The sequence below is a fragment of the Sciurus vulgaris genome (genome assembly GCF_902686455.1).
Source record: "Sciurus vulgaris genome assembly, chromosome: 12".
NCBI classification, from domain to species: Eukaryota; Metazoa; Chordata; class Mammalia; order Rodentia; family Sciuridae; genus Sciurus; species Sciurus vulgaris.
In genome coordinates this window covers 26,976,240-26,992,406 of record NC_136473.1, presented here as the reverse complement: position 1 = coordinate 26,992,406, position 16,167 = coordinate 26,976,240, and the positions used below count along the sequence as shown (strand labels likewise).

Genomic DNA, 16,167 nt, shown 5'->3' with positions numbered 1-16,167 from the left:
AAAAGACCCATGGAGAATTCTCCCAATAGTGTCTTTTTGTCTGTGTGTGTGTGTGTGTGTGTGTGTATACACACATAAATATATCTCCATAATAAGAGACCTTTAAAGGAAGACCTTTAAAACTATATGATGTCCAATGATATAATTAATCATTCTTCTGTAAAATGTAGTAATCTTGAATGTTATGCTATTTATGAGTTGGTATTCCTATAGCAGATTTATAATTATTTCTATGCATTTATTTTGACATCTTTTTATTTCCTCCTTTTATTTTGTAAGCACTCCCTTGCTCTTACATTTCGTTTTAAATTGTTAATGAATATTAACTATTGATGAAGTCTAGAGTTCAGTTACTTCAACCTTATCATAAACTCCAAACATATAACCATCTGAAGGCATAGAAAAGCCTAAAATTCAAAACAATTACAGTCATAGAGAACATGCTCCAAAATATGGAAGTGTATTAATGCATTTGAAATTTATAATAAATGCATAATCAAAGCACAACTTTAGTGAACTAAGTGAACATACTAGAATACTCAATTAACTTAGTTGCAACTTTCAGGAGGGTCATGAAGTCTAGAAGAAAAATGTGTGAAGAAACAAAGAGAATCAGTGTAATAGACTTCTAACTATTATTATTATATAGTTTAAAATCTACTTCCAGAGCATGTCTTTTGATCATACAGGTTAAGATTTTGTGTGATTGTCCATGAGAAAAAACATAGCACAGTGCCTGGCATATAATAATTGTTGAAAGTTGTTATTATTACTTAATGAACCAGTAGAAATAATCATTTTTTGGAGCATAGGCTCTGACGTCAGGTCTGGGTTGGGTTTGTGTAAGTACTAATGAGCATTGAAAAATTATGTTCCTCCTCTTTCAATCTTATATTTCTTATATCTAAAACAGGGATAATACTGTTGTCTTAGATATTTCCTGAGGATTAAGTAAGGTGGCATGCATATTAGTGGGTGGTTCCCACACTGTACTGGTGTCTTGCTGGTTCAGATCTCTCTGTAATCCCAGTGGTGACCCTTGCTTAGACTCTAGGTACTAACTTTTTAAAAAAATCACGGGTCATATGCTCACCCCTCTCCTCTTTCTTTAACTTAACATGGGAATCTTTCCTATGTAGCTAAGACCAGAGAGAGTTTGATGTTCAACCACATGACATCACAGGACGTATTTTCTCCTATGAACTTTTAGATGTTTTTGTGAGGACCACATTATGAGCTCAGACTTGCGTTTCGTACATTTTGTGCTTATTTCTTATAAATAAATCTCAACAGGGTCATCTAAACCATCAGAGAAGTTCTAAGACAGTCAATCTGAAATGAAACGCGACCTGATTCTGGGTTCTTTTCCTCATAAGCTTCCTTGGCAACTACATCCATCTATCTTCTTCTGCCTCAGTAAAATGGTATGGAAATGGCAGGGAGGACCTCTTTGGCAGCTCACCAGCTATCTCCTCTTGTCCTTGTCCCAGGGGCAGCTAATGTAATTATATTTGCATAATTAATACAGGCCACTCAGGTGATTTTTCTCACAATAATTAAAAGCTGCTGTAGAGTCATTAGCTTTTCTACTCAGAGCCATAGAACAGATAAACACACTTTTCAGAAACTCTGTCAGTAGGCATCCTGTTATGACTGTAACAGCCTCCAGCACAAAACTTGCTATGCACTAAACTCTGAGTAAACAGTAACTGCAATTGTTATTGTGAATGATGGTGCTTGTGATGATGATAATTGAGGAAATCTATAATGATCCATGAACAGTGAGATATCCTTGAATCTCAATTATTAGAACATATTCATAGTATTGCATTTCTCAGTCAGAAATGGATACACAGTTATAATTTCCATGTCTTTCTAGTGAGGTCCATACTCAATTATGGCTAGCTAGGAGATTAATTTCATTGAATATTACATTTATGATTGGGGTTTTAAAATGTGTGTACATACTATAGAAATGATCCCTGAAACAGAGAAACAACATGTATCCCATTTGTTTACAATAAAAAAATAAAATAAAATAAAATAAAATGTGTGTACAAATCTACATAGGAACAAAGTATACTCAAAAAGCATATTTGAATTTTAACAGCATTTTTTTTTAAAATCACTCTTTTTAAAAAATTCATTTTTATTGGCATATAAATTGTACATATTTGTGGGATACCATGAGATAGTTCAATGCACTTTTATGTTGTGTAATGTTCAAATCAAGGTAAGCATCTGTCTCCTCAAAATTTCATCATTTCTTTATTGCATAATCATTAAAACACCTTTCCTAGCTTTGAAATATACAGTGCATTACTATTATCTGTGGTGAATAACACACCAGAACTTCTGAGTCCTCTTTAAATGTAACTTACGACCTCTTGGTTAAATTTTCTCCATACCACCTGCCTCCCCGCTCCCTTCAGTTTCTGGTAACCACTATTTTATTCTCAGCCTCTGCCTCGTCCAGCAAGTACAATGAAGACTCGGCTCTCAAATGAAGTTTTAAGGTCTTTATTTTTATGGGAGAGCTTCTGAGCCAAGTGCCTGGTTCTTCCTCCTCCTCCACCGCCGCCATCTTCTTCTTCTTCTTCTCTTGTCGCGCAGCTCTCTCTCTCCTTCTTTTCTCTCATGCAGCTGCCACTTCTCTCTTCTTCCTCTCTCATCGTGCCGTGGCCGCCTCTCCTCTTCTCTCGCCCCGCAGCTGCTGCCTGCCCTCCTTGCCTTGCTTGCTCCCTTGCTTGCTCCCGCCGCCGCGCAAAGTACGCAGCTTTATGGGATGTAACAGCCAATCACCTTAATGGGTCGGGCGTTTGGCTCGTGGAGACTTAATGGTGGGTAATGAGGACATGTACTGATCACGAGCTAAGCACGGACGCGGAGGAGATCAGTCAGCCAATAGAAAGCACTTCCTTAAAGTTGTTTTTCTTTGCAGTTGGGCTTCTCAGTGCCATCTTAGGGCGAGGCCAGCCACCACTGCAGGCCCTACAGGGCAGCGGCCTCCAACATCTCCCCCTTTCTGTTTTATTAATGGCTTAGGATCAGATCATCATGATAGCTCATGTGGCGAGCACCATCCTTACCCGTCATCGGAATTCTGACCTCCAGGCGTTAGAACCCTGTCTTAGGTTGGTATGGGCCCCCATGAGCCTATCTGTGACTCTGGATCCCCGGGATCGTGCCTGTCTTAGGTTGCATAACAGCAGAACATATTCTTACCTGTCGTTGGTATCTCACCCATCTTGGGATGAGGACCTGTCTTAGGTTGATATATGTCTCCATTTGCTTACCTGTCATTGGCTACCGATCCAGCATATTTAGCCACACCTGGGGAGATGTGCCAGTTTTAAGCGCCATAAGTGCCATTTTGATGGTCTGACGTTCTCCCTGTTGTTGGCATCTTACGTGCATAGGCATCAGATCATTAGTCCAAACCCAGTACCATAAGTATTCCAAGAGCCATGATGTCTGCCCATGTTTTAGTCTCTAATCCTAATTGAGTGGTAAGGTTATCAGGAGTATATGCCAGCCTTTAAGTGGGCATTGATAACCTTTTGTGTTTGTAAAGCTGAGGCGGCTCTTTCAGCTATATTATTGACAGCTTGTGCTATTGGTATTGTAGTAGCTAATGCTGTCGCTGCTGCCGCAGCTGCAGCAGCAGACACAGCCACCGCTGTAACCACTGCTGCTATAATACCGAAGTCTCTTTTGTTTCTAGACAAAATCATAGGCAGCTCTTCATCAGTTATGGAGACTGGTTACTGCAATGGAAAACTGAGAGGCATTCCAACATTGTGAAAGGAAACAAGTTACGTTAGCATCAGAACAATTTAGGACGGTAGTACTATGGTTAGTTAATAGAAACATGAAAGGGGGTGACACGCAAACTGGAGTGGGAGGAAAGGTTATACTTCCATTACAGGTAAGAGACTGAGTAGCAGATAGGAAAGAAGAATTGTCCCAATTAGAGGAGTTCCACTGGCACAATTTATGTTCCACTCCCAGAAGACTGAAAAAAGACTGTATATTAGTATATCCTTTTGTGTTAGGAAGCAGAAGCCAGTTATAATGATTGACATGTTTCATTCCTAACTGAACATCATCCTGGTAAAGAAAAAGATGTAAAAGAACAGTCTGTGAATCAAAGGGAATTGCAGGCAATCCTGTCGAAGCATTGGTAAAAATAGAAGAGGTATTAGTTAATGGTAAAGGATGATGACGTCTTAGATGTGAGTCTTGTTAATCTCTCTGGGATCCAGACTGGTGTTTCTTCACCCTGTGGGAAAACACATATGGAGCCTCGACTCCAGAATAACACTGAATCCGGGCCTCTCCATTGTCCATTGAGTACATCCTTCCATTGTACAAGGACCTTTGGAGCCGCTGTAGGATTTTTGTGTCTATCTGCGGCTGTTTTTCCATCTTTGTCCAAATTTAGAAAATTTAAAGCAAATAATGCTATGTTTAGTTTATCTTTAGGAGACCTGTATGTGTCTCCTATTCCCCCTTTTTGTTTATTTAAAACAGCCTTTAGTGTTTGATTGGCTCTTTCAATGATTCCTTGTCCCATAGGATTGTATGGAATTCCAGTGGAATGGGAAATATCAAAGGTACTTAAGAAATTTTTAAATGATGCAGAAATATATGCAGGCCCATTGTCTGTCTTATATTGTTTAGGCTTTCCCCAAGTCACAAAGGCCTGTAAGCAATGATATTACGTCTTTTATTTTTTCTCCACTATGTAATGAAGCAAATATAACCCCTGAGTAGGTATCAATAGTTACGTGAATAAATTTGAGATTTTCAAACTCTGGAATATGTGTTACATCCATCTGCCATAGATGGTTGGACAATAGGCCTTTTGGATTAATGCTATTATTAGGTGAATTTATGTATGTTACATAATTATTACAGTTTTTTACAATGGTGCGGGCTTGTTCTTTGGTTATATTGAATTTTATTTGTAAGGTTTTAGAATTTACATGCAATTTACTATGGAAGTTTTGTGCTTCTTCTATTATAGAAAAAACATGAGGATCCCTTGTAGCTAGATCAGCTATATTATTGCCCTGTGTTAATGGACCTGGCAAGTCTGTGTGAGCTCTTAAATGTCCTATGTAGAATGGCTCTGTTCTACTCCAAATGAGTTTTTGTAATGCTAAGAGTATGTTGGATATGGTGGAATTTTTGTTGATTAGACAGGCGTCTTCCAGTTGTTGAACTGCATTAACAGCGTAATGGCTATCCAACAGAATATTTACAGGAACTTTATGAAAATCTTTTAATGTTTGTTCTATTGTTAATAATTCTATTTGCTGTGCAGAAGCCTTTGGAAAAAGAAATGTTTGTACCTTGTCTTTATGAAAATATGCTCCAGTACCATTATTGGAACCATCAGTAAACACTACCACTGCTTGTCTTATAGGTTCCCTTTTTGTAATTTTTATTTGAATCACAGGATTTCTTAGATAAAATTGTATATATGGATGTTTTGGATAATGATTGTCAAATTGGGCAGCAGTTGTGAACATAAGAATTGCCCAATCATTGTTATTATTGCTTAAGTAAGAAATTTGTTCTGAATTATATGGGGTTATTATCTTGTCTGGAGTTTTTCCAAATACTATGATGGCTGATTTTAATGCCTTGAATATTATTTGTGCCATTGCTTCAGGACAAGAAACTATTGTTTTTCTTGGAGAGTAGGGTAAATGTATCCACATTAAAGGACCTTGTTGCCAGAGGACTCCTGTAGGGACTAATTTATTTGGAAGTACTATGAGTGATAGAGATGCCGACAGATCTATACGATCAACCTGTGCCTCGTCTAGTCTTTTTTGTACTACATATAGGGTTTTTCTGGCCTCCTCTGTAAGTTTTCTGGGTGAAGAAGGATGAGCATCTCCCTTTAAGATATTAAATAATGGTCCTAAATCTTGAGTAGTTAATCTAAGGTAAGGCCTTATCCAATTAATATCACCTAATAACCTTTGAAAATCGTTTAAGGTATTAAGATGGTCGAGTCTAAGAGAAGTTTTTAGGGGTGTAATGATTGTGCTGTTTATTTTAGCGCCTAAGAATTCTTGAACTTGTTGTCTTTGTATCTTTTCAGATGCTATAATAAGTCCTCTTGTCTTTAAATGACTGATTAGATCAGTAAATACCTTATCTAGTATTGTTTGTTCTGGGTGGCAAATTAATACATCATCCATATAATGGTATATAATTATATCTGGGTACTTATTTCTGATTGGTATTAAAGCACTATTTATGTAAGTTTGACATATGGTTGGACTATTGGCCATCCCTTGGGGTAGGACTTTCCATTCATATCTGGCATCAGGCTGTCCATGATTAATGGAGGGGACCGTAAAAGCAAACTTTTCTATGTCATCAGGGTGGAGAGGAATAGAGAAAAAACAATCCTTTATATCTAATATTATTGATTTCCAGTCCTTTGGTAATGCTGATAAGACTGGTAGGCCCAACTGAATTGGCCCCCTGGATCGCATTACGGCATTGATGGCTCTTAGGTCATGTAATAATCTCCATTTACCTGATTTCTTTTTTATAACAAATATGGGGGTATTCCAAGGTGATGTGGAGGGCCTTATATGCCCTGCCTCTAATTGTTCTTGTACTAATTCCTGGGCCACTTTAAGTTTTTCTGTATTTAGGGGCCACTGAGGGACCCAGATTGGTTTTTCTATATTCCATTTTATTTTAATTATTTCATCAGTGGCCCTGAGGAAAAACCCAATCCCTGTCTATCACCTTTTTGTTTAATTGATATTGGTTCCGTTATGCCTTGTTCATTGATTCCTAAGCCCTTTCCCCACTTGTGCCCTTGTTTTTTCATTATGTTTTGTGCTTGTTCACTGTATATTCCTTCTGTGGTTATTTTCATCCCCATTTGATTTAAAATATCTCTACCCCATAGTGTCACTGGGATTTGTTCTAAGACATATGGTTGGAAAAGTCCTTCTTGACCTTCTGGGCTTTTCCATTGTAGCCACATGGAGCTCTTTTTTGGTTCTGTGGCAATACCTAATCCTCTCAATGTTTGATTTGCCTTTTGTGTGGGCCAATCCTTTGGCCAGTCTTTTTCTGCTATGATACTTGTGTCTGCTCCCGTGTCTAACGATCCATTTATAATTTTTCCTTTTACAATTAATTCTAACATAGGTCTGTTTTTTAGTTCCATAGTAAGGCAGGCCAAATCGATGCCTGTAGATCCCATACCCTTATCTCCCCTAAAACGTTGTTGTGATGGGAATGAGCCATGAAGACTAGGTAGTATACAAAGCTGAGCTACTTGGTCTCCTGGAGAAATGGAAATAATGCCCTGAGATGATGAAGCAAGCACTTTAATTTCTCCTGTATAATCTTGATCTACGACTCCTGGAACTATCATTAATCCTTTGAGTGCACTGGAGCTTCTGCCTAATAATAGTCCCATGGTGTTCTCAGGTAGGGGACCCTTAAAGTCAACAGGTATGACTTGTGCTACCATTTCTAGCGTTAGTATTGCTCTGGTGGTAGAGCAGAGGTCCAGTCCTGCACTTCCTGGTGTCGCTGTCCTTGGTCTGTCACTGGATAATGTGTCCTGGCCACTTTTTAAATCACCCCATACATTTGTGCCAGGCCCTGGGGTTGTGGGCCCCGTCCCTCGTTTTCTGAACTTCCACGAGGAAGGATGGGGTTACCATCTACATCTAGCATAGATCTACATTCACTAGCCCAATGATATTCATTTCTACATCTTGGGCAGACTCCAGGTTTAGGCCTTCTCTGGGGTCTGTTTTGCTGTTTTAACTGGGGATATTGTTTTCTAAAGTGTCCTTGTTGTTTACAATAGAAACATGATCCTGGGGGTCCTCCTCTCTTAAAGTTTAGCCCTTGCATTTCTTGTGTAATTTTTTCCTGTTCCTCTTTTTTAACTATCCTCTCTAGTTCCTCTTCTGAAAGTTCTTCCTCATCCGAGGAACTTTCCTTTTTGATAATCTTTCAGAGGTTCTGGATCGTCCCTCTTTTATCTCCTCTAAAATATCTTCTCCTTTTTCTAGCGTATCTTTAAACGTTGGCCTCGGGTCAGTTAAGCACCTGCGAATCAACTTCCAAATTGCGCTTGTGCCCACCGGCAGTGGTTCTCCTTTCTCCCTCTTTCTTAGATCGTCTCCTAAGTGATTCCACTGTGGTATACTTAAGAGTCCCTCATCTAAAAACCATGGCGCAGCTTCCTCTATTGTTCTGAGGAAAAGCCTTGCAGTCTTTGTTTTTAGAGGTGCTCCATTTGCTTTTAATGAGTCTCTAAGCGGACCCTCCATTCTGATCCGGGATGTTTCGCCACCCATTTTCTAAAGCCTTAAGTGCTACCCACACCACAATGCTAAGTCACACTAAAACAACTAAAAACAGTAGCGCTCTGCAACAATACAATACAACCAAAGACATGAACTCTTGACAAACAACAAGCACACAAAATCTTAATACCTGGCCAGTCCACTGGGGGTTACTTCACCCAGCTTCCTGTACCTGGGCCCTCTTCAACCCAGCTTCCTGTATACTGCTTTAACCTTTCTTAACTTATTTTACTTTACTTGTTTAGTTTTAACAGCTGTTTTACCTGGATATTACTTACCTCTTTTGTGGCGGTGCGAGGGGTCCCGGGTTTCGGCCCCACTTGTCTCGTCCAGCGAGTACAATGAAGACTCAGCTCTCAAATGAAGTTTTAAGGTCTTTATTTTTATGGGAGAGCTTCTGAGCCGAGTGCCTGGTTCTTCCTCCTCCTCCACCGCCACCGTCTTCTTCTTCTTCTCTTGTCGCGCAGCTCTCTCTTGCTCCTTCTTTTCTCTCATGCAGCTGCCACTTCTCTCTTCTTCCTCTCTCATCGCGCAGCGGCCGCCTCTCCTCTTCTCTCGCCCCGCAGCTGCTGCCTGCCCTCCTTGCCTTGCTTGCTCCCTTGCTTGCTCCCGCCGCCGCGCAAAGTACGCAGCTTTATGGGATGTAACAGCCAATCACCTAACGGGTCAGGTGTTTGGCTCGTGGACACTTAATGGTGGGTAATGAGGACATGTACTGATCACGAGCTAAGCACGGACACGGAGGAGATCAGTCAGCCAATAGAAAGCACTTCCTTAAAGTTGTTTTTCTTTGCAGTTGGACTTCTCGGTGCCATCTTAGGGCGAGGCCAGCCACCACTGCGGGCCCTACAGGGCAGCGGCCTCCAACAAGCCTCTCTACGATAGACTGATTTTTATTCCACATACAAGTGAGATCATGTGGTATTTGTCTTTCTGTATCTGGCTTTCAGTTCTTGGCTATTGTGAAGTGTGCTGCAATAAACATGGGGGGGGGAACATCTTCTTTGATATACTAAATAAAAACCTATCAACTTTAAACAGCCTTTTGTCAGAGACCTACAATGTAACTGCAGTGATTTTTAAAAATCTTACTACCGTAATGTAGTAATGTAATATTGATTACATCTAGAGTGGGTATCTTCCTGGATAACAGATAGCCAGGTTTCCCATTACTAGTAGCTGTGCTGGATAGATACTATATAGTAGCAACAACTTGTTTCTTTTTGTCTTTGTGTAACAAGAACTCCTGGACATCTTCTGCAGATTGCATGAAATAGGAATCAAAGCTTCAGCTTCCTGGAGACTGAAATGATATCTACATGGTTTGAGACTCCACAATCTGTATCTTTATATCTCTATATCTACCTATCTACCTGTCTATATCTTTTTATGTGTATTAAATACTTAGAGATGATCTATAAAAATAAAGACTTAAACTTTCTTCATATTTATCCATAACTTGCAATATTTATCATTATTGTTTTTCATTGTTGAGTAGCATTTAATTTTGCTTCACCACAGATTTCTAAACTTGAGAAATCTTTATTCTAAATATAGAAGAAACTATGTATTTCTAATTATATCTACATACTGAAATATAGCTGTCTCTAATTAGAATCAAAGTTTTAGAAGTATTTATTTTTAGTGTATTCATACATTCTTATTGAGTTTTGATTACATTTGGATGCACTGGACTGGTCAAAGCAGGAAATTTCTTAGAGGGCAACTATATTTTTGAAATTGGATATTTTATAGAAACTATAAAAAATCAGATGTTTCTAATATTACCTCTCATTCCTCTCCATGTAGAAGTAGCATTTTTAAAATGGAAAATGATTTATCATTGAGTAAAGTACCTTACTAAATTTTATAATCTCATTTAGTAATTTGCTTTCTATTTTTGTCCCGGAAACTTCTTGCTTCCTTCTTAATTCCTCTTACAAGGTAATATCTATGCAGTTTATGATTACATTTTTTTTTTTTTTTTGGGTGCTGGGAATTGAACCCAGGGCCTTTATGATTACATTTTTTGGATAAAAGCACAATAGCCAAGGATCCCAGGGTAATAATCATCAATGGAAATCAAGGTCATTTTGCATTGGTATGTGTAGCAACAGCTGAACATCATCACTTAGTACATTCCTATGAAGTCTTTTTGGTTTGTCCTTCCTCCAATATAATGACAAGCAGTGGTTACAGTCAAGAGTTGCAGAAGGAATATTAGATAAAGAATCATAATATTTGAATTCCCATTCTACTCTACAGCTTCCTAAAGTATATGACCTTGGCTAGATTAATGACTTCTCCTAACCTCACTTTTTACCTTTGTAATATAGCAACAACAGTAATAATTCCTGTCTCCTAGAGTTGTTCTGAAAGTTGGATCTATGTAACACATTTGGCACAGAGTCCATTATGTAAGATATTTAGTAACTGTTAGCTATAATTCTACACTGCTAATATTTATAACTTCCCTTTATCTTCTTCCCCAGCTCATCCTTTCTATAATGTCTCTGTGGAAATTAACTCATTTCTCTGCATGTTTACCTGAAAACAAAAAAAAGGTTCTTTGTTGTACAATTAGGTGATGCAATGATTTGTGAAATACTATATACAAATGAAGGCTACACAGTTTATTATATAGTGAATCTGGGGTTTTCCAAATACTGATTTTTTTATAAGTAAGTTGCTCTTCAGTCTAGCAAAAAGAGGGAAACTAAAATGGCTATTATAACAAATTAACAAAACCTTAATAATTTAACAAACAATAAGGCTGAATGATTCTATTTATTAGCATATTTAGAAAAAACCTGAACTTCTTAAATTGAGAAACAAAATTCTGCCTTTTCAATATTCAGTATGAAAAACAGAAATCCACTTTTCAAATCAAATTTTATATATATATATTTTTATATATTTTTATTTTTTTTTTTTTTTTTTTTTTTTTTTCCCCCCCGCTCAAGGCAAGGGTGTCCTTTCATGTAGTCCCCTTGGTGTAGTGGGAGATTCATAGTAAGGCTGTTTCCATTTGAAATCTACCTTTTCAAAGTGTGGGAACGCTGTGGAGAGCCAGCCTAAGAGCCACTGTTTGGTTGTTCAGTTTCCAGTTGTGATTTTGAAGCAAACAGTTGCGGTTGGTTTGAAGCAATTGCTGGTGACAATTTTGACTGGATATGGAGCTCCCAGAGTGATCTTTCTGCTGATTTTAAGCAACAGGCCCCACCTCAGGATCATACTCACAACACAACTCAAGGTAAGAAGCAAGCGAGGCTCTGCTAACTACTTATATGTACTGTTCAGATGGCTCCAGATGGGAAAGAGACACAGATGTATTCAATGCTATCACAAGCATCAGTAGGACAGCTGAATACTGTTCATAGTGGTATTTGGTCTGCATGAAATGACTGCTTTATGCATGGTATGGATGGGGTATAGATATATTTTAGGCTGGATTAACCAAAGTTATCAATTGTTTTTATATCATTCAGTGTTTTTGTAAAAGCAAATTTAACTAACAATCACCACTGATTTTTGTATTTCATAATTATAATTTTAGTTGTGTACTAAATTTACTCAGTGTAGGGTTAAAAGACATTTGTCTTATTATAAATTCCAATAGGCTAACTAATGATTTGTTTTGTATCCCAATAGGCCATTTTATGTTCATTCTGAAGAATAGAAGCAGTTTGTCCCAAGTTGCTAAACTCCAGAGCCCAACTTTCAGCCAGACAGGATCTGGATGCATACTTTCTTTCTGGTAAATATCAAAAACAATCATCAATTACCCTAGCAACAGCAATTTGGCCTAGTGGTTGCAGAAATACTCCTGAACATATTAGTTCTAGTTTTACTTTAAAAACTGCTATTGCATTAAGTTCACACAATTTTAATTGAACTTAAGAGCATGTCATGAATTTTTTTTTTTCTTCTTCTTCTTCTTTCTTATTGACAGGGATGTTTTCCCTCCATCAGTGGATTATAATTTAATTCAGACTTTTCCTCTATTCTCTGGAAGCCCCTTAAGAAAGGTTCCCAGGGCTGTGAGAGCCACAGAGCATGTACCTCAGCAGATAAGCTCTTTCAAACAGGCAGCAAGATTAACTGCGGGAAACAAAGGTGTCCCTTATGACAACCAATTATTAATTGGCTCTTGACCAAGTGGAATGGTTCAAAGGTTAAATATTTAGGGTATCTCATAAATTATGCCTGCTTCTTGTGTTTGCTCTTTTTCAGGTTTTATAACTATGGCCTGTCAGTGGGAGCAGCTGAGCTGCAGTTACATACGGAAAAGTCAGGTGACTCGACAGTTCTCTGGAGAGTGTTATACAACCAGGGCAACCAGTGGTCAGAGGTGAACATCCAGCTGGGGCGCCTGACCCAGCCCTTCTACTTGACACTGGATAAAGTCAGTCTTGGCATTTATGATGGGGTCTCAGCTATTGACGACATCAGATTCGAAAACTGTACCCTTCCTCTGCCCGCTGAGAATTGTGAGGAGCCAGATCACTTCTGGTGTCCCCACACCAAGGCTTGCATAGAAAAGCTTCGCTTATGTGATCTGGTGGATGACTGCGGTGACTATGCTGACGAAGTTGACTGTGGTAAGTTTTTTGGCACTTCTGTTTTATTGTTTTTGGTCCCTCTGACTTATTTTGAGGGTAGTGACCTAGACTAGCTCACGATTTTCTTTTTAGCCAATCAATTCAGTGCCATTATGCATAGTTACCTGGTTAGTGAATATCAGATATTATATTATTATTCATTAATCAGGAGTATCAATGTTTATTTTGGAGATTTATTAACTAGATCCTAGGGAGACCATGGAAGAACTCAATTATGCAGAATCTCTGCCTTCATGGAGTCTATAGTCTAACTGAAGAGATGGATATTCTAATATTTAGTAAATAAATATAAAACATCCAATCTGCCAGGAGCTATGAAGAGGGGTGCTGGGACTTTATATAATAATAGCATTTGCTTTATCTGAGATTCTAAAAATCATAAGTCAAAGTGTATATCCAAAAGCCCTGACGTGTGACTGCAAGACAGATGAAAGACAGCTGGTGTAGCTCCAGTAAGGGAAGCGGGCAAGAGGGTACAACATAGGGAAAGAGGTATGGGGGAGGCTGGATTGGCGAATCCTTGCAGTCCAGGCTCAAGAAATCTGCTTTGTTTGAAAGGTTTTTAAAAGGGGGATTTAAAAAAAAAAAAAAAAAAAAAAAAAAAAAAAAAAACCCAAATTGGCATGTTTTAAAATGTTCCTGTGAGTATGATATAATAAATGGAGCAGATTGGACTCTAGTGATCCAGCAAGGAACTCTTGCAAGTAGCCTATAGGAGAGGGGATGGCAGTGAATTGTGTTGACACTGAAAGAGATGAGGGATGAGGCTTAGGACAAATATTTAGGCAATACATTGATTATTTTGGACACTTCTTCTTTTGACTTTAGGCATCAGGAAGTGAGGTGTCAAAAACCAGTCTTGGGTCTCTGGTTTAAATTGTAAAGTTTGTATTATCTGATGATTATGTGGACCTTGCCATTTAATGTACCTAGCCTCAGTAATGCCCTTCTGGAAATGAATGAAAAGCTAATAGTATTTTATTTTCATTTCAAAAATATGTCAGCAAAGTTTACATGTTTTCTTGGACTCAGATTCCTTGTCCAGAAATAGCAACAGTTTCAAATTTCAAGCTAGGTGTTTATTAAACTTGGAAGCAGATTATAAACCAAGGTAGAATCATAGAATGCCTTGTACCCTTATAGGAAACATTACATTAAGAAATTTCCTTGTAAATTGTTGCAGAGAGCTTTGCAAGTATGCAGACTTTGAGACACATATTATCAAAGGCATGTTGAAGTCAGGCATATTAAAGTCAGAATTACTATGCATCTCATGAAATTTATACAAGTGATGTTTGAGTGGATGGCATTAACATTGATGATTTTGACAATGGCCATCATAAGAAGTGGAACATGCCTTAGAGCTAATTTATTTTTGCAAATTTGAAAAGCCTTTTCATGTTTTTCCTGTTCTCTAAATCCTAAATTTGATCTACTGGTAAAAATAAGTAAATTATCCTTCAAATTTCCCAGTATAGGAATTTGGGAGTACAAACATAACACCGAATTGCTTCTTGTGATGATGTACTGGGGAAAGGAAATAATGGTGTCAGGAGAATGGCAGCTTCTCACAGCTTTGCAAGGTGGCATGCGATTTTATTACATACTATGCACTGGATGTCCTGAAACCCAGGCTGTATCTCCTGAAATATGTTTAGAGATGTGGTTTTACATTGAAGGGTGGGGCTACACAAATTCCCTCTGAAATGAAGATTGAGTGTGTAGTCAGTGTGAAGACAGACAATGTAAAAAGTCTGTTGGCTTTAGTGCCAGTTTTATGTCCAAAACTCAGCAACTTGACATTCTCCTTCTGCTCCACAGCAAAAGACAGACACCTGGAGAACACATTGCATGTCCCCAGTTCACGTCACAGCTGGGCTTGATTAGTCACAAATGAGGAAATATCAAATGAAAACTCATCTCCCATTTGACATTTACCCACTTGGTTCCCTTCATTAGTTCTCAGCGCCTGCTCCACAGTTTTCAGAGACAGATGATTTGTTCTCGCCTGGCTGCTTTCATTCACACACGCTTTTATTTATTGTATCAGGGTGTTTGTTCACCTTTGGCACTAAGTACCATTACGAAGATGAATTGTTAAAGGACAGTGGGCGTTTATTTTTTTTTAAATATTAACTTATGTAAATGAAGCTAAAATGTGGAACTACCTGCGAATTTTAAATCCATTCCCCTCAGCCCAAATACTGACAATTGAGTATTTTATCCCACTTATTCTAGAGCAAATACTTGGTGTCAACAAAATCCTCATGCCTTGAAAAATGAACATATTCCTGTATTGCCCTGGAAATTGGGGTAGCACATTTAATTGGGCTAGTCAATCCCTTTAAAGTCAAAATTGTTCTAATGACTGAAGGAAGTCAGAAGCTTAAATAAGCCAGGCCAGAGGAGCTACAGGCCATCAAGAAGAAGGGCAACCACTGATGAGATACAGCAGAGAGTAACAAGGCAGAGGTTGGAACATCAGGTACAAAGGGAGACAGGGTCAGAGTTCAGGGTGCATAGAAAGACACTGCCTGCAAAGGGGAGGGATGCATTTTAACTTGGGGAGGATATTAAAGTTTAGATTAAAGGAATTTTGAATAAAGAAAAAAAAGTGGTACTACTGCTACTGAAGAATTGTTATTCTGGCACTGACATTTAGGGATACTTGGAGAGTGGGCAGGATATAGGTTTAGGCTAAGTTTTGGAAATCACCTACATAAGAATTATCTTGAGTATATGTTAAAAATTTGAATTTGTAAGTTTCACTCCATAAACTAGTATGGGGGTTTTTTCATGAAGTAAGCAATTTTACCATGAACTCCTAGTGATTCTTAAATCTTGAGACTTACTAAAATATGATAGTTCTTAGCTTTATTAGGATCACTAAGGGAGCTTATAAAAAAATCCTGATGCATGGCTCCACTACTCTCAGCAACGAAATCAAATATCTCTGGGCTTTGGTATTTGTTTGTTTTTAATGTTCCCTTCTGATTAGAATGTTCAGTTGATTTTGAAATGCACTGAGCCAGAAATTTCTTACTGCACCAGCCATGATGTCATGATCACTTGCTTAGAGTGAGGATAACAGAACTGGAAGAGGAAGGGGCACAAACAAACATTTGGAAAATAATGGCCAAGGCCATGGAACATTGTTATTTGATACATCATCTGGC

The 16,167-nt window shown here is 38.3% G+C and overlaps 1 protein-coding gene across 1 annotated transcript in view; it reads left to right on the top strand.

Moving 5' to 3' along the window:
- The window catches only part of MALRD1 (MAM and LDL receptor class A domain containing 1), a gene marked incomplete at its 5' end in the record, with an annotated part of 672,621 nt that overhangs the window by 149,621 nt on the left and 506,833 nt on the right, over positions 1-16,167 (top strand). The window contains 3 exons of the mRNA XM_079107637.1: positions 11,470-11,622; positions 12,021-12,126; positions 12,603-12,970. Of these exons, the coding sequence (XP_078963763.1) occupies positions 11,470-11,622; positions 12,021-12,126; positions 12,603-12,970 (627 nt within the window). The remainder of the gene's footprint in view (positions 1-11,469; positions 11,623-12,020; positions 12,127-12,602; positions 12,971-16,167) is intronic.